Source organism: Cynoglossus semilaevis, chromosome 12 (assembly GCF_000523025.1).
Source record: "Cynoglossus semilaevis isolate Cse_v1.0 chromosome 12, Cse_v1.0, whole genome shotgun sequence".
NCBI lineage: Eukaryota > Metazoa > Chordata > Actinopteri > Pleuronectiformes > Cynoglossidae > Cynoglossus > Cynoglossus semilaevis.
Genome location: NC_024318.1, coordinates 1,866,193 through 1,884,276, shown reverse-complemented (window position 1 = coordinate 1,884,276; position 18,084 = coordinate 1,866,193). Strand labels below are relative to the sequence as shown.

Genomic DNA, 18,084 nt, shown 5'->3' with positions numbered 1-18,084 from the left:
TTCTCCGTGTGTGTGTGTGTGTGTCAGACAAAGGCGTAACCATGGAAACACCACAACAACCAGACTTCTCTCTGATGTCAAGTCTGTTTCCAACAACACTTTTTCTTCGTCCACTTTCTTTTCCCTCCTCAAAACAAGCTTGAGACATTCAGGGGGCAGAGGAGGGGGAGGACTGGGGGAGGACTGGGGGGGAGACCCCGACTGCTCTCTACTTTCATACATCTTTACTTGTGAACCACCGCACTGAGGACCAGCCATTAGTGAAACAGTACAACTGAACTACACCTTTGTTTAACTAGTGACTTTAACTAGTGACCTTAACTAGTGACCTTAACTAGTGACTCTAACTAGTGACTCTAACTAGAGACTTTACACACACTGTGTGTGTGTGTGTGTGTGTGTGTGTGTGTGTGTCTTACCAACAACAATGAGCAGCACTCCTATCAGGGGCAGCAGAGAGATGTTGAGCGTGCAGCACAGAGCCACACAGGACACGATGAAGGCGATGATGAGGATGATGAGGCCGATGATCATCAGAGCAGCCACTGCCTGAGCCCAGGCTACAACAGACACAGGTCAGTGGGTCACATGACAGGAAACACCCACACAACAAACGTCACCTCAACCTTTCATCAGCTACTGACAGGGCTTTAACACAATACACAGAGAGCAACACTAGGTGGCACTACAAGAAGCTCCTGGTAATAAATAATAAATGATGGGGTCACGGACTGGTTTATAATTTGAGTTATTTTTACATGTTTACAAGAAAAACAGTGTCAAGAGCCAAAAGACTAGGTCTAAATATTCAGCTTTAAACAGTATTGATGTGCAGTATTCTAAAACCTACGTATTTTCTCCGAAAGTCTCTTTTCAACCTGTGTGTTTTGTCTGCGACGACTGAGGCACGAAAACATTTTAAAACACCTTCAAGTCAAAGTCAGTTTTACTGTCACTTTCTTCACAGTCAGTCAGTCAGTCAGTCAGTCAGTCAGACAGTCAGTCAGACAGTCAGTCAGACAGTCAGACAGACAGACAGTCAGTCAGTTTCTCACTGACTGGTGTGTAGACTCGCAGGACAACAACAGGTCCTGGAGTAATGACTCATTCTTTTAGTTATAAAAAATCAGCTTTGTGATGGAAAACCTGCTGTAACAACAGGTGAAACTAAGACCTGAGTGAAGGCATCACCTCTGGGTGAGTCCTGACGTCATCACCATGACGAGCTTTAACAACAAGGCTACGGAGATACAGACTGTCCGTGGATTAATGTGAGGCGGAGCTTTTTTTTTTTTTTTTTTTTTTAAGTCCTGCTCCACAGTGAGCTTTTAGCTAACCGGGAGCTAACCGGGAGCTAACCTGACACCGTGTTTGTCTTGTCTTGTTTTGTATAAACTTTTGTCAACAAAGTCGTACGGCGGCCGGTGCTCGGTTAAATGTTATCTGGTTGTTAATAAACACGGGACGGTGTTGGTTTAAAAGTTTCCTCCGCCGGAGCCTGAAGAAGTTCGGAGTGAAGTCCATCTCAGTCGGACTGTTGACCTACTGTAGGCCCGGACTCACGGTCCTCCCGAAGCTACACTTCTTCACTGACTGAACGTGGGCTTCGGTCTAACCATAACGTCACAGGTCACAGGTCACAGGTGTGTGTATAATGTAGGAAGGTGAACACTGAACAGCTGTGGAGGAGACGGACACTTACAGAACTCCATCAGGGACTTACAGTCCCACTGCTGGTTCCGGCCCCGACACTGTTCCCACATACTGGCGTAGTGAGACTTGGCGTCTTCGTCCTCCACCCAACCGGAAGTGGCCGCAATGGCGATGATGTCGAAAATAATAGCGAACAGCAGCAGCAGAGGAACGATCCACCTGCACCGGGGGTACGCGATTCCACAGCGGAACATGACCGAGGAGAGAGCAGCGTGGAGCGGACCGAGAAGGAGCGGGAGAGTGGTTGGAGTCAGAGCAGCCGAGAAGGTGAAAAGGCAGGGAGTGGTCTTTCCACCCAGACTGGATGACAAATATAAACTCCACCCGTGGCATGAAACCTGTTTGTGAACCTGAAAGGCTGGGCCGGAGTTCAAGTCCCGCCTCTTTCACCCAAGGTGTCACGTTTCAGTCCGAGGACTCGAGATAGAATCCGGATAGATAGACCGGGTGGTTTTAGTCGAGTCGTTACGTTATCTGTTTTGTTTTGATAATTCAAGTTTGTCGTATTTTCTTTTCGTAAATATTTATTTGGATAAATACACGGCTTTGGTGAAAAAGCTTAGTTTTATTTGAATAGTCGATTTGTTAAGTGTTTTTGTCGTCAGAATGATACAGTTGTTACAGTAGGAACACTCGTTAACAAACATGGAAGTTGACGATTTGAAGGGTGTGTTTGGTATGTGCTGGGAGGCCCGGGGGGGCGGGGGGAGGCGGGGGAGGTTTGAGGCGTAGCCGCTATCACCAAGAGACATTTTTTCCTCACTAATATACACACAGCACCTTATGTTGACAGAAAAACACAGAATTGTTGACTTTTCTGCAGATGTATTAAAAAAGAAACAGTGAAACGTTTTCACAGCCTTTGCTCAGTATTTAGTAGAACTCTCTGGAACTAACGCAGCCATGAGTCCGTGCAGATCCTGTCCAGTTCTGTCAGGTTGGACGGTTGGCGTTGGTGGACGTCCATTTTCAGGTCTCTCCACAGATGTTCCACTGGGTGTAGGTCAGGGCTCTGGCTGGGTCGTTCCAGAACAGTCCAGACTCCTTGGTTATTGTAGCTGTGTGCTCAGGGTCATCGTCGTGTTGGAGTTGAACCTTCAACCCAGTCTGAGAAGGTTTTGGTCCAGGATATCCCTGTACTTGGCCACGTTCATCTTTCCTTGATGAGACCAAGTTCAGTCTCATGTCTCTCCATCTTGGCGTCCTTCAGGTTTTTGTTTTTTTTTAACAAACTCCTTTCATGTGTCTTTGTACTGAGGAAAAACACTGAAGTGAAATGATTGTATCAAAGAGTGAAACATGTTAGGTGGTCTGGATACTTTCTGTACCCACTGCATGTGTCAGGTTTCGGAGCTGCTGCAGTGGTTCTGCAGCGACGCCCTGTGGACACATCTATGAATTGATTGTAGTGCAGAAGGCACAGTATGGAACATGTAGGATGAAGTTTTCGTTTCGCCTTCGGTGTCAGAATGTCCATAAAATGATTATCTTTAAATGTTTTGACACAACTCCACCAAAACACCTCCGTGACGAGGCTTTTTGTTTTTGGATGGAAACCACGCCCGTCCTTAAAGATGTCCATCTGTGTGGACTGATGAAGAACCACAGCTCTGTGATCACATTCAAACAAGAGCAGGTCATAATAAAAACAACAAACACAGCAGTTAATGTGACTTGATCAATAGTCCACATTGATCAGTTCAGTCCAAACAGGTCTCCAACCAACTGGGACTTTCACTCATGTGGTCAAACTGAAAACCCTGTTCTCACTAACTCAGACCTGAACGGACTTGAATCTGGTTTGACTCAAACTACATTTGTGTGACTCAAAACTTCTGAGACTTGACGGATTCAATTAAATTAATTAATTTGGATTCTAGACTGGGAACGTCACCAAGACTTCCCTCAATATACTGTTCCTCAGAACTGCAGTGACTTTTGCCTGGACTCAAATATTATTTCAATATTGAAGAGTCAGGTCCTGTGTTCCCTCTCCCTAAACTTCAATCCACCTTTGCTCTGAACGTCTGAAAGTCAAATTCTGTCTAACGGTGACGCAAACCAAAATCATAGAAATCGTGTTTAATGAATGACTAAAACAGGAATGTTCTGGTAGGAGATTTAAAAAACTGCACAGAATCAGTTTCATAATCACTGAAAACGTTCTTCGTGTCCACACTTGTCGGAATCGTCTTAGTGAAAAGTCCTTCAAGGAAACGATCTGGAAAAATTGGAACAGCACGAAGAAACCTTGGTAATAATTACGTTACATACAGGAAATCCACAGGATTTACTTATTGATCTTATTGATTTATAATATTGATTAAGATTGAATTGATCTTATTGATTTATAATATTGATCTGATTTTAACACAGAATCTTAACCCAAAACCAACGTTCATGGAAAAACAAAAACTCTCCAGGATCAACAGTCGATGGAAGTCTTTTTAAAAAATGGTCATGGACTGTGGAGCCCTAACTCTGACCCATCAGATCAGGTGACCCCCCCCCCACCACTGCTCATACATCAGTAACTTAAGTGATCAATACACTTTGATCAAATAAAATTGATCAGGTTCAGAGAAAAACAAACGTCAAAGTCAAAGCAAACTTTTATTTGGAAAGTATAAAAATGTAAAAATTACTTTATAAACAGAAGTTTCAAAAATAAGGGTTTTTACATTTTTTTCACAAAACAGAAAAATGGACTCATTCACTCAGTCACTCATTCAATCACAGTTTAATTTCATCTCATTCGCTCCAAACAGGATGAAAACTGAAACTACCTGCCGACACAAATCAGTGTCAATAAAAAAAAAATCAGTCTTAAATGTGATCCGTTCAAAGACATTATTATTTAGTTTTTTCCTCAGAGCTCAAATAAAAAAACATATTTGTTAATAAATTGACTGACCGATTGATCGATGGGAACGTCTGGTCCAGAATGAATAAACTCTGATCTGCTGTGTGTGTGAAGGACGTGTCCTCCTGCCGTCTCTCTGACATCACACACAGCTTCCTGTCTCAAAGGCACTGATCAGTGATGAGGCAACAGGCTGCACATCACAGTGTACTGGTTTTTTATATAAAGACTTGAAAAAGTGTTAAAAGTGATAAATTGTAAATAAAAATAGAAGTAGTCTCAGTCTCCACGGGGACAGTGAAGCCTCTTCTCCTGAAGCTCCAAGAAGAAGAAGAAAAAAAAAAAAAAAAGAAAAAAAAAAACTTCAGTAAGAAAATCTGGATTTCTCAATGTCAGAGATCAGTGTCCTGGCCAAGTATATCCCCACCATCTGGTAAGAAAGAGAACTGAGGGTCACACACACACTCTCTGTAGAAGTACTGCAGTATTTGCGTGTACTCATACCTGCAGCAGAGAGATGACGATGAAGACGATGGCCACCGTGTACAGGTTTCGAGGTAACCAGTCCTCCAGCGCTGCGATGCATCCTCTCACGTAGATGTCTTTGCTCCACTCACCCTGCACAGGATGTAGACACACACACACACACAGTTAGACAAACACTTCCTGTTTCCTTCACAACACTTCCTGTTTCCTGTGATGATTCCACTGGAAACTCACTGATGCTTTACTCCTGACATCGTAGCCACACTGAGTGTTCACCACCGAGTCCTGACAGCAGAAACAATAAATAAAAACACAACTATGTTAATCTGAAGTATTGATCAGGGTTTTTTTTTTCTCTTGTTTATTGTGATTCTCACAGCAGGATCAGTGAGGCAGCAGGAGAAAGGCACGCCACATCGTTCCCTGCTGCGATTGGTTACATTACAGCTGAAGTAGACGTTGAGGTCCCAGTCCTTAGGTTCCTGAGCACCACAGCAGTGGTTCTGTTCAGAAAAGAAACCCAGAGATAATCCACCTGAGAGACATGAAGAGCCCTGGCCAGAAATAAGCACTGCTGGTGTTTACCATCCTCTGCAGGGAGTCGATGAGGTTCTGCAGGTCGATGTCATCTCTGTATGCTTTGACATTTGCCAGGAAGAACTCATTAATCCATTCCCTGACCTGACTCTGGAAGACGACGGCCAGAACGGCTGCTGTCAACTCCAGGAAGAAGATGAAGCCGATAACGCCAGAAAACTGAGCAGAGAAATGTGTTGGACGTAGGTCACTGTAGGTCACTGTGGGTCACCTCAGACAAAGACGTACTTGACTGACAGGCTCGTCACCAACCAACTCTGATTTGAAAGATGTGCTTTTTTTTTAAAGTAGAAGCCAAAGATGAGGAGGAGGAGTTTGAGGTTTTTACACGTACAAACTTCAGCAGACAGATGTTTTCTCTCAAGGCGCCCACACAACCAGCGAAGCCCAGGACGAAGGTGACTCCACCCACCACCAGAACCAACCACACTGGATCAAAACCATGCAACCGGGTCACCTGGGTCAGGTCCAACAGGACTCCCTGACAAAAACAAGAGAGCAGGGTTTGTTCACACCATTCACACCGGCTGTTCACGTGGCCTCACCGAGGAGAGACCATCAAAAACAAATTACCTTTTCACTCCAGGCCCAGAAGCCCACAGCGATGAAGGCCACTCCTGCCAACTGTTCACACACACACACGCACACACACACGCACGCACACACACCATTATCCTTGATCTGAGACAGAAAATTATTTTTAAAAAAAAGGATTTTCCACAGCCCTCATTTCAACATAAAGTCATGAAATCACTTCCTGTAAAAGTGGCCTCAGCCTCAGCAGGATGTTTCCTTAGTTAGAATGTGACATGGTTTGAGTGTGTGTGTGTGTGTTTCTTACCCAGAAGATGATGTTGTAACTGAACATCAGATATTTGTAGCAGCAGCTCACCTCAGCATTTTCATATCGATAATAATACATCTGTCAAAGGAACACGCTGCAGTCAGTAGGTCTGTGGTTCGAATCTGACACAGCACTGACGACGGGACATTAATGACAGTCACTGACAACAGCTGAGGGACTGAAGGGAGTGTCAGTCAGTTCTATCTAATCACAGTCAGAGTCTGTACTGACTCAGTCCAGCCTGGCTCACTGACCGACTCACTGTTACACGTCATTATGTCTGTTCAGCCAAAAGAAAGTTAAAACTCATTAATACTTTGATATTATACGGTGTCGGTTCTGTTCTCTGGGTATTTACTGACGTAAGATCACCGACCGCTTTAGTGAAGTAAACCCGGGCTCGGACGGAGTAGCCACTCCGCCTCAGTACCGGACTGACTGACCGGAGAGACTCGGACTGTTTTGTTCTCGTCACCCTGGCGTGTTGGGCGGGCGGATACTCCGACACAAACTGTCCGAGGTCCGCCCTGGTACAGGGCTCAAAACCCTCTTTTAAAATAAAAACTGTAAAAACTATTTTAGCTTTATTTATTTTTCTGCTAAGAGGAAGCGGCTAACGCTAACACGAACACGATAAGACTCTTACGAATGAAGTTCCCGTTTTCACCGAATTTGGACCCCGGGTCCCGGTTCAACGGTGCAGCTCGGAATCGTTCGTCCTTACCTCAAAAACAGTTCAAACGCCCAGATCCCAACAAATTTGAGGAGCGAACACGACCAGAACTTTCGAACAGAAGAAGTGAAGCGACCTAAACACTTTTTCTTCCCTCCCCTATAAGTTTTCACGTACACACTTGAAACGTTACACCGCCCCCTGCAGGACAATTAAAACCGCACACCAACACAAAGAAAGCCAGGTACAGCACTACTAACCCAATACAATCTTTTTGTTTCTGTTCTATTCTTGGTTTTAAATGTCAAACGTGACTTGATATGTTCAAATCAAAATGCTTTGCTTGTTTGGAGTTTATTTCCTAGTCGTCAGTTACCAGCACTTTTTTATTCTTTCAAAACGTACAACACTTTTGAACGGTACAAAAATAATGACACTGAGGATTGAGGAATCATGGGAAGTGACGAATGCTAAAGTTGTTCTTCAGAAAAGTGAATCGTTATCTTCACGTCACTCATCTGTGTTCGCCGCAGTCTGCTGCCAAACAAGGGATGTTTCAAGACAAGGCTAGGCTAGGCTAGGCTAGGCTAGGCTAACAAGACCACCAGTGCTACATTGGCTTAGGCAGTTGGCATAGCAACTGTTACTTGAGAGCCGATAGCTGGAAATGTAACAGAAAGTGAACTTCTTGCGTATACCACTAACACGTGTGCAAGTAAAATCAACAAATAAATCGATTAAAGAAGACAAGACAGGATTTTAACTAACTTTTCTTCCCTCCGATTCTCTCATTGTCCCATTATTTACACCTTCCTCCTCAGTGGAGAAAGCGGTTATGGCAGAAACCTGGAAGAGACTCTGAGTCCAACTCTTCCTGTTGTCGTGCCACGGGTTTATATTACACACAGTGCCTGGACTAATTTTCCCAATCAGAATAGTAAATTACATCAAATAAAATTTACCTCTACTTTCTGATCTAAATAGTCAGTTTTGGTGCATTATTTTCCTACTGAAAATGACAACAACAAAAAAAAGAAAAAAAGACGGAGCCCTTGCCTGCCCAGCAGCACTCATCTTCACCTTAGTTTGATTAGACAGTAAGCATCAGGAAAGTCACATCACTGCCCCCTTGTCACAATCTTTTAACACATTCTAATCTATTTGTTTGTTCTCGACAGTTAGTACAAAGAGTATTTAATAATACCGTCATCACGGAAAACCGTACATTTGTCTCCCCCTTTGGAAACAGAGTGATTGCCTTCCCTCTAGTGGTAGCTGTGCGTCATGGTATGTTCACCACATGTTCACCACATGTTGACCGTTTAGCAGAGAGGCCAGTCTAACTGCTGAACAGCCAGTTCACCCTGAGCGGTACAGACTACTTCTAAAACTTGTCGTGGGCACTTCCTGTGGGCACAACCTGTCGCAGCTGCCTGATTGTTGTCGCTTCATCCTCGCCTCCGTCAGTTTGGATGGAAAAGGAATCTTTTCCAGTGTGAAATGCCACCCGGCAACTGGTGATTCCGACTGCCAAACACAGAGAGTTGCTGATTGGCTTGATCAGCGTTGTGTAAATGTAAGGAGGTTGGTTGATATTTCAAGATTGTCCATTCTTTTTCTTTTTCTTCAATTTCTGTCTCTTTTCCTTCTTCTTCTTATCCTTTTCCTTTTTCTCCTTCACTCGTTTACTCTCTTCTGTAAGAGGAGTAATAATTTTCCCCACATCAAACTCCTCCTCCTCCTCCTCATCGTCATCGTCGTCGTCGTCTTTGGTGCTGTCACCGTCGGTCCTCACCTGGTCTTTGGCGCTCATGGTTTGAAGCTGATTTAGAAAGCAGGTTATTTGTGTTAACTCCGTCTCAAAATCCCGTTTGAGCTTCTGCTTGATTTTGAGCTGCCGCAAAAGACTCCTTTTCTCTGTCCTCCAGGCAATTTCTTCAGCCAAGGCTTCTTCCCTCTCCTGCCGCAGCTTCGCGATCTCCTGCTCTTTCTGAACTCTCAGAGACTTGATGTCCCCCCGCACCAACTCACTGAGTCGCTCATTGAACTCAACCAGAGACAGCTCCAGGACCTCCTTCTCTAACATGGCATTGTGCGTGGTGTTCTTGTCCTCTTCGCTCTCTTCGTCATAGTCGTCGTCTTTGCTTCTCCCGCCTGTGCTGTTGTCATCGAATTGGTGGAGAAAGGAGTCTTCAAAATAGTTGGCCCTCATGGGGCTGGCCATATCGTCCCCTTCATCCTGTATAGTAAGACTCTCACTGTTTAGTCTGCTGGACTCTGAGCTGGCAATCGACGTCATCTCTATTAATGTGTGTCTTTGTTACTTTATATCAGTTACTTTCATCTTTTCTTCTGCCTCTCTTTACCCTCGGGCACAGCTAAGGGCACTCAGCACTAGTTACAGTTCCCTGGTAGAAAATGCTGAGGCTGACATAAGGTACTGCAGATGACACTGTGCCTTTGATGTTCCACTGGAGAACTTTGAAGATTAGGAATGGCGTGTGACATCATAAAAGTGCTTACGAACCCTGAAGACAGCGTTCTTTCTCCATCCGCTCAGACCCAGAGTGTTGGGTTGAAGTGACGAGGCCACGGACCTCAGCGTCACTGTGACTGGGGCGCTTTTAGGTGCTCAACCCTCGTGTTGACCATCCATCCAGTGTGTGTGTGTGTGTGTGTGTGTGTGTGCGCTCCTGTACTGCACGGCCTGTGTCAACCTTTCCTTGTATTCATTCATACTCATATTCTGGCTCAAGATAGAAATCTGTTGCGACGACACTGACTGTGTACAAAATGACAACAGGTCTAACTAACTAACTAACTAACTAACTAACTAACTAACTAACTAACTAACTAACTAACCTGTAAAACTGATTAAATGAATGGGACATGTGTTGGTTTTAAGGAGTTTTGACTCAAAGAGAAACTCAATAAAAACAAGTTTGGATTTGTGAAAAACTACATCCAGTTCAATTTTCTTGCGTAATTATCTTTAAAAAGTACAAACAGTTCCCACAAACATGGAATTTCAAATAAAAGAATTGAATTTAAATCTTTGATGTCATGGTTCAACTCTTGGTGTCAGGTTAATAACGACTGTGTTGGTAAAAATGAAATCTGTTCAGTCCAAGGTTGTACTGGTTTACGCTCATGACATGAAGAGTGAGGCCAGAGCTGGAACGAAGGGACGACCCAGGGTTTGATGGAACAAAGATCAAAGTCTGTGATGTCACAAAAATCAAAGGATAAAGCGTAGAGGGATTTTGGCCATTATTAAGAAGACCCCCCCCCCGCCCCCCCCCGACAGTTTCACATGTTGGATATGGACAAACCCAAAAGGAAGCAACGATGCAACCTTACAAAACCTAAAAAATAGAAATGACTACCAAACGTTTAAAAAAAAGGAAAAGCCGTAAGTCTAAGGCGTCAGGTGGCGAAGCCACACCCCCTGAGGTGGCAGCCAATAAGCCTGCAAATTTTGAGGCCACACCTGGTAACAAGGCGACCACTGAAGGCATAGTCACTGATGCTACAGCGGGCAAACCAAACGCAACCGCCCCCGACGTTACGATGTGCACAACGATGTCGATGCTGCGTCTCTTGGACACCATCCATTACTACAGAGACCGGTTCGACTACCCTGACCTGTACCGGCAGTGGAAGGTCGTGAGTGACGAGCTGGTGGTGGTGCGAAAGGAAAGGGAGATCCTCAAGAAAGAGATGAAAGCTGCGGCCGAGGCCAGGCAGAGCGAGAAGGACGCCCTCTGCCAAAACATCAAGGAGGTCGCCAACGCAGGTGAGTGTGTGAACCTACAGCGCTGTGAGGCACTAATGCAGCTGCAGATGCAGTTCAAATACCACTACACCAAGATAGACCTAGACCTAGACGGCGAAAAGACTGACAAGATCACCCACCTGAGAAATAGGTTTAAGGAACTCACCAGACCCAAAGTCAAGAAGACACTGAGGAGGAAACTGAAGAGAGCATTTGCCAGGCTGTTTGGCTGTTCATGAAACCACCCCCGACCTCAAAGAAAGAAATGTTGATCCTCCTTCTATCTCATGCTGTCTTTGATTAGTTCCTAGAGCTCCAGCACGTGCCATCAAAGAGCCCCCAGAGCAGGGGGGGTGAGGGGGGCAGCGGGAGTATTTTCAACTTCCTCTTTAGGAGCTATCATAGCACTTTGAAACCCTGACCAAGGCATCCACCAATGCAGCTCTCGTGTCACAGATAATCACAGATACAGTCGGTTGATTGGTTTTGTCAGTGAGCCTTTTGAATTGTTTGTTAGGAACGTCCTTGGAACTGAAATGTCTTTGAATTTCTGAACTGATTAAAACAACATTATGAAACCCCTGGTATGGAAGGACGTTGATGGATCTCACTGAAGGTCCCAGCCTCACAGCATATACTATATAATATATACATATATAATATATATATATAATATATATGTATATATAGTTTATAGTTTATATATATACTATATATGTATATATATACTATATATATGTATATATAGTATATATATACATATATATATATATACTATATATACATATATAATATATATGTATATATAGTTTATAGTTTATATATATACTATATATACATATATAGTATATATATACATATATATATATATACTATATATGTATATATAGTTTATAGTTTAACCCTGACAGTGTTGTGTGCATAGCTGGAGTTAATAAACAGCAAAGCTTCCACTGTGGTCTGTGTCATAACTGTATGGGTCAGTGTATGGGTCAGTGTATGGGTCAGTGTATGGGTCAGTGGTCTGATTAATGGTGGTGTTTTTCAAATGAAAAGACAACATAAAGAAAGGACGAGACAACACCTGACACCTGACACAGTCGTACTGTAATACTTGACACCAGGTTAACGTGTGACAGCTGATGTCACAGGTCCAGCTGGGTCATGTGATCAGCTTCACTACACTAACACAGCTGATCAGTGTATCACTCACGCTCTGACTCTCATGTGTTTCCTGTCTTTGTCTTTGTCTTCATCCGTTTCACAGGACACGGCAGCTTTTGTGTTCATCACTTTGACAGGACGAGGTGTCAGAGCAACGAACACAGACGGACGACAGACGACGTTGACCGTCACCATCAGAGCAGCAGAGGAGGAGAGAAATATAAACAACAGCAGCATCAACTAACACTGACTGACTGGTGACTGACTGACTGGTCCCTGACTGACTGACTGACTGGTCCCTGACTGACTGACTGACAGACTGGCTGGCTGTTGGACATGACAGCAGGTCAGCAGTGAAAAGTGGAACATATTTAATTCCAGCTCCAGTCGACACGTTTTTAAACCTCTTTTATTTGTTAACTAGATAATCTAGTTAACTAGATAATCTAGTTAACTAGATTATCTAGTTAACTGTCAACCATTTCTTTACTCACAGGGAAATGTGACTCATTAAAATAAAACTTCTATAACCTGGTTGTTTTTCTACATTTGACACAGATATATGGGTTTGGACTGGAGAACTTCTGGAGAACCCCTGGAGAACCGCTGGAGAACCCCTGGCGAACCTCTGGAGAACCCCTGGCGAACCTCTGGAGAACCGCTGGAGAACCCCTGGAGAACCCCTGGCGGACCCCTGCCGAACCCCTGGAGAACCGCTGGAGAACCCCTGGCGAACCTCTGTGGAGAACCTCTGGAGATCCCCTGGAGACCCTCTGGAGAACCCCTGGCGGACCCCTGCCGAACCCCTGGAGAACCCCTGGAGAACTTCTGGAGAACCTCTGGAGAACCGCTGGAGAACCCCTGGAGAATCCCTGGAGAACTTCTGGAGAACCTCTGGAGAACCTCTGGAGAACCTCTCCCTGATGCAGACCAGCGCCATTCTCCTATGGCAGCTGGACCTTTGACCTGTTGGACTAGTTGAACATTCCAAAGCCATAAATCCAAGTACACATGGAGTACTTCAGATACTACACTGTTCAGACGTGTAGTCTGTGTAAATGTGTTTCTACTAGAATGTTTGAAAAGAGAGAGAGAAATAAAAAGGGTGAACGGTTGAAGGGGATTGGTGGTTGAATGTTGTGTGTGACACGACAAAGCATTGACGTCAAGGTGTAAACAGTGAGTCACGTGACCCACTCCTGTCACTTCGTCCTAACGTTCAGCTCAGCAGAAGGACGGAGGGCGGGAAAGGCAGCATAACTGCTGCAGTGACTCGGAGTGAACAGACCGTGGAGCTGTCAGCAGCGCCGTGGACACACAACGACTCCAACCTGGATGATCAGCACCGGCTCCCGGAGCCACGGAACCTCCCGTCAGCCGCACCGACGGTGAGTGAACTTCCCTGATAACTCTGGTCATTTGAACAGTTGGGTTAAAAAGTAGTTCCTTCAGGGTCGGTACTACTTTGGATAAGACGTCCAGGATGACTGAGAACCTCAACAGAAAAGTTCGGTTTATTAATGTTCTTATTTCACATAGAGTGAATGTTAATCGACCAAAGTCACCAAACGACACGTCTCTTCCGTTCGGCGTCATATATTAAAAACACCAGGTGGAAATAACGACATGAAGTTTCTCTTAAATCGTCGATTAAAAACGAGTCCAATAATGTCTTCATCTCCGTCGGAACATTTTGATTTCATGGCGCGGTAACAGTTATTTGACCAATGTTGTGTATTTATTCATTAACTTTTATCACAAAGAGTGAATATAAACACATCAAATTTATTAAAATACTTGTCGCTAAAATGGCGGTTTTTAAATCCTACCGTTTGTGTTTTGTCAATAACCCGTACACATTAAACATCCTTATATGGAAAACCAAAAAATATCATGTCTTAATGACGTCAAACGTAGACTCGTAAAGTAAATGTCATGAAATGTATAATTCAAGTTATTTATTAAATGTTTTTTCCAACTACTCTGGAGGTTTGTCTCTATTTGACATACAAAAGTAAATGGAATTAAATGTTTTTATTGTAAATCATCATGTTTTAACCATATAGCAAAATGTTTGTTTTTTTTAAAGACAGTTGATAGTCTGAAGATTCTGAAGAAAATGTACTGTGGAAATAATGACCTCACTGTTAAATCTTAATAATATAAATGTTTAATCAAAATGTGGTTTTAAGATTAGAAAATACACCTGATAAAAATGAAATTGAATAAATTATATTAAAGGAACCATGAAAAGGTAGAAAGACAAACAGTGTCATGACAAACAGAATCATTTTGTCCCTGGGACACGTCAGAATTTAATGACCTAATTAATATGACACACACACACAGACACACACACACGGTTCCATGGACAGATAACTGCCCTGGAACCACAGGTTCAGAGGTGGTTTTAGGACTGATCGTCTGAGCCGCGGCGTCAGATGTCTCAGTTGACGACCTCTGACCCTCTGTGTTGAGGACGTGTTTCGTGGCCGACCTCCTCTGACTGGTGGTTTATGAGACTTTAATTAAAGAGCGTCTCATTAACGACGTCTGCTCAGCTCCATTGAAGAGGAGTTTGTTCATGACGTCATCACGTCACCTGACCTGGGACCATTTCTGAAAGTGTTTTTATGACTCTCTGGTTTATGCTACATACTTTACCTTTAAGGCAGACGCGTCAAACTCAGGCCCGGGGGCCAAATCTGGCCTGTGGTGTAATCATATTTGGCCTGTGAGATGAGTGTATGTGCAGGTTTATATCAGATATATATATATATATATTTATGTTTGTTGTTGTTGGTCTGTGAAAAAATGATTGACATTAAAAAGTTTACAGATAAAGAGACAGAAACAAACTGATGTCTTTATAATATTAAACTTTGGTTGATCCAGAGTCAACGTTTACACAAAACTGAACTTTGTTTCCATATGAAAAAATGCTGCTGTTACTGCTGTTACTGCCGTTACCCCTGCTGCTGCTGCTGCTGTTCCTGCTGTTACTGCTGCTGCTGCTGCTGTTACTACTGCTGTTACTGCTGCTGTTGCTGCTGTTACTGCTGTTACTGCTGTTACTGCTGTTACTGCTGCTGTTACTGCTGATGTTACTGCTGCTGTTACTGCTGCTGCTAGTGTTGCTGTTACTGTTGCTGCTGCTGCTGCTGTTCCTGCTGTTACTGCTGTTACTGCTGCTGCTGTTGTTGCTGCTGCTGCTGCTGCTGCTGCTGGTACTGCTGTTTCTGCTGCTGTTACTGCTGTTGTTACTGCTGCTGCTGTTACTGTTGTTGCTGCTGTTGTTGCTGCTGTTGTTGCTGCTGTTACTGCTGCTGCTGCTGCTGGTGCTGCTGCTGTTGTTGCTGCTGTTACTGCTGTTACTGCTGCTGTTGCTGCTGTTACTGCTGCTGTTACTGCTGATGTTACTGCTGCTGTTACTGCTGCTGTTATTGAACAAACACATATTGATGTTAGTATCCAGGTCGTCTGTGCATCTGCCTGAGATCTTATTGATCCAACATCAGTGTCTGTGTTGGTTTAGGACGATGTTACTCTCTCTCTCCCTCTCTCTCTCTCTCTCTCTCCCTCCCTCCCTCTCTCTCTCTCTCTCGTCCTCTGTCATAACCCAGTTGTTTTCACGGCTCATCTCTGTTCAGTGTCAGACGTTGACACATTATTGACGTCGGCTGCAGAGCTCAGAAAATTCAGCTTCAGCCTCAAAACAAAAGATGAATGAGTGAATTTTAGTGAAGTGTGTTTGACGACGGCTGCTCCGTTCAGTTTGAGTCATTAAAAGAGCACCAAGAAGAAGCTGCTGATGAACCAACAACCCTTATGGACTTTGATGGAAAATCCCTCATTTTCTCTATGGGTTTAGGATTAGAAAACCAGACTGTGTGGGGGGGCGTCGGGGGGTTCGATGCTGTTAGTTGATGCCATCCAAGTAATCGATTTGAGTGAGGATCAAAGGCTGACCTGAATCAGTTCAGTAATGATTGTTACATAAGAGACCCTGACACACACACACACACACACACACACACCCATAGACAGGTGGGTGGGTGTGTAAATGTTGATGGTTGTTCATTTGACTGTAGCGTGGGAAGATTTCAAGGCTGACTGGTGAAAAGAGGACGTGCACGGGCCCATGGGCGTGCACGTGTTATCTCACACCTCAGCCTTTAACTGACATCTGAACAAATGAAAGCACTCCCCAGACTGTGTCCTCAGAAAGAGCAGTGTAACTAGAACTAGAACTGTAACTGTAACTAGAACTAGAACTGTCACTAGAACTGTAACTGTAACTGTAACTAGAACTAGAACTGTCACTAGAACTGTAACTGTAACTGTAACTAGAACTAGAACTGTAACTGTAACTGTAACTAGAACTGTAACTAGAACTGTAACTAGAACTGTAACTGTAACTAGAACTGTAACTAGAACTAGAACTAGAACTGTAACTAGAACTGTAACTAGAACTGTAACTAGAACTAGAACTGTAACTAGAACTGTAACTGTAACTAGAACTGTAACTGTAACTGTAACTAGAACTGTAACTAGAACTAGAACTGTAACTAGAACTGTAACTGTAACTGTAACTAGAACTGTAACTGTAACTAGAACTAGAACTGTCACTAGAACTGTAACTGTAACTGTAACTAGAACTAGAACTGTAACTAGAACTGTAACTAGAACTGTAACTGTAACTAGAACTGTAACTAGAACTAGAACTAGAACTGTAACTGTAACTGTAACTAGAACTGTAACTGTAACTAGAACTAGAACTGTAACTAGAACTGTAACTAGAACTGTAACTGTAACTAGAACTGTAACTAGAACTGTAACTGTAACTGTAACTAGAACTAGAACTGTAACTGTAACTAGAACTAGAACTGTCACTAGAACTGTAACTGTAACTGTAACTAGAACTGTAACTAGAACTGTAACTAGAACTAGAACTGTAACTAGAACTGTAACTGTAACTAGAGCTCCATTTCTCCAGTCACTGCTGATTGGTTCTTGTCTTGTTCCTATGACATTTTAATCATATATAAATGAACTCCTTCCTCAACACAGCGTGTATCCAGCAGGACGTGGTGGAGTAAAATATAAACACTGGAACTTTTTTCCTTTCTTCTGATTGAACTCACTGACTTGAAACAACAGTCATATTTGTCTACCGTCTGATTGGTCGGCTGGATTCTCCAAATCAAACGTGACGGCCTTGTTGTCTGTCCTTGGGTTGGGGTCAGGTTTGTCACGACACGTCCGCTTCCATCACTGTCAGCGTCTCGTTTTTACTCTTCCCTCTGACGACGCTGACGCTGCAAATGGCTCTGAGCACAGAGTGTGTGCGTGCGTGCGTGTGTGTGTGTGTTTAACGGTTCAACGCTGCCTCAGATGTGAAACAGCAACTTTGAACAGCGGGTCATGAACAATTATGTTGTAAATATGGAGCACAGACTAAGTGGAGCGCTTTCCCATCTTTAATGGACAGTCACACAGATACATTTATATTTATTAACCAGGAATATTTCACACCCAAGGTTGGATCAAAACGTCTAAGAGAAATACAGATAATATTATCTATTGATCTGACATTATTGTGGTAACTGCTGTTAGCGCTAACTCTTCACCACAGGTTCTGAACATTTTGATGAGGGCAGACAGTAATTGACCTTGTTAACATGGTAACAACCGACGAGATGAAGTGAGTCATGGAGACGCAGGTTAATTAGACCAATGTAACAGTGTCTCTGTGAGGAAGAACCATGGACTTCAATCATATGATCCTTCATGTCCTTTGTCTTTGACGGGAGTTTAGACTTTTATCTTCAGGTCCCAAATAAAACGCAGCTTAAATTGAAGAATTATTATAAATTCACAGCTTTATAACTGGACAAAATAAAGAAGATCGTCTGCATCTACAGACAAGTCTGACTTTACTGTGAGTTCTCTCTCTCTCTCTCTCTCTC

At 43.5% G+C, this 18,084-nt stretch overlaps 3 protein-coding genes across 4 annotated transcripts in view; 1 reads left to right on the top strand and 2 right to left on the bottom strand.

The window, feature by feature from the left end:
- Positions 1-2,325, bottom strand: part of perp (p53 apoptosis effector related to pmp22) — a 9,050-nt gene extending 6,725 nt beyond the window's left edge. The window contains exons 1-2 of the mRNA XM_008321412.3: positions 1,703-2,325; positions 420-560 (exon numbers count right to left, since the gene is read on the bottom strand). Of these exons, the coding sequence (XP_008319634.1) occupies positions 420-560; positions 1,703-1,907 (346 nt within the window). The 5' untranslated portion in view covers positions 1,908-2,325. The remainder of the gene's footprint in view (positions 1-419; positions 561-1,702) is intronic.
- A 1,982-nt stretch (positions 2,326-4,307) lies between these two features.
- tspan14 (tetraspanin 14) lies at positions 4,308-7,382 on the bottom strand. 2 transcript variants are annotated; one of them, XM_008321408.3, is made up of 9 exons: positions 7,228-7,381; positions 6,501-6,581; positions 6,233-6,283; positions 5,994-6,140; positions 5,648-5,818; positions 5,440-5,565; positions 5,297-5,347; positions 5,081-5,194; positions 4,308-5,006 (listed from the first exon to the last, which is right to left on the bottom strand). In XM_008321408.3, the coding sequence occupies exons 2-9, from the start codon at positions 6,579-6,581 to the stop codon at positions 4,941-4,943; spliced, it is 807 nt and encodes a 268-aa protein (XP_008319630.1). In that variant the 5' UTR covers positions 7,228-7,381; the 3' UTR covers positions 4,308-4,940. The 2 variants fall into 2 exon arrangements, with proteins under 2 accessions (XP_008319630.1, XP_024916648.1); XM_025060880.1 differs by lacking the exon at positions 6,233-6,283 and having other exon boundaries at positions 7,228-7,382.
- A 5,564-nt stretch (positions 7,383-12,946) lies between these two features.
- opn4a (opsin 4a (melanopsin)) overlaps positions 12,947-18,084 on the top strand; it is a 13,297-nt gene continuing 8,159 nt past the window's right edge. The window contains exon 1 of the mRNA XM_008321406.3: positions 12,947-13,503. The gene's annotated coding sequence lies outside the window, so the exon portion shown is untranslated. The remainder of the gene's footprint in view (positions 13,504-18,084) is intronic.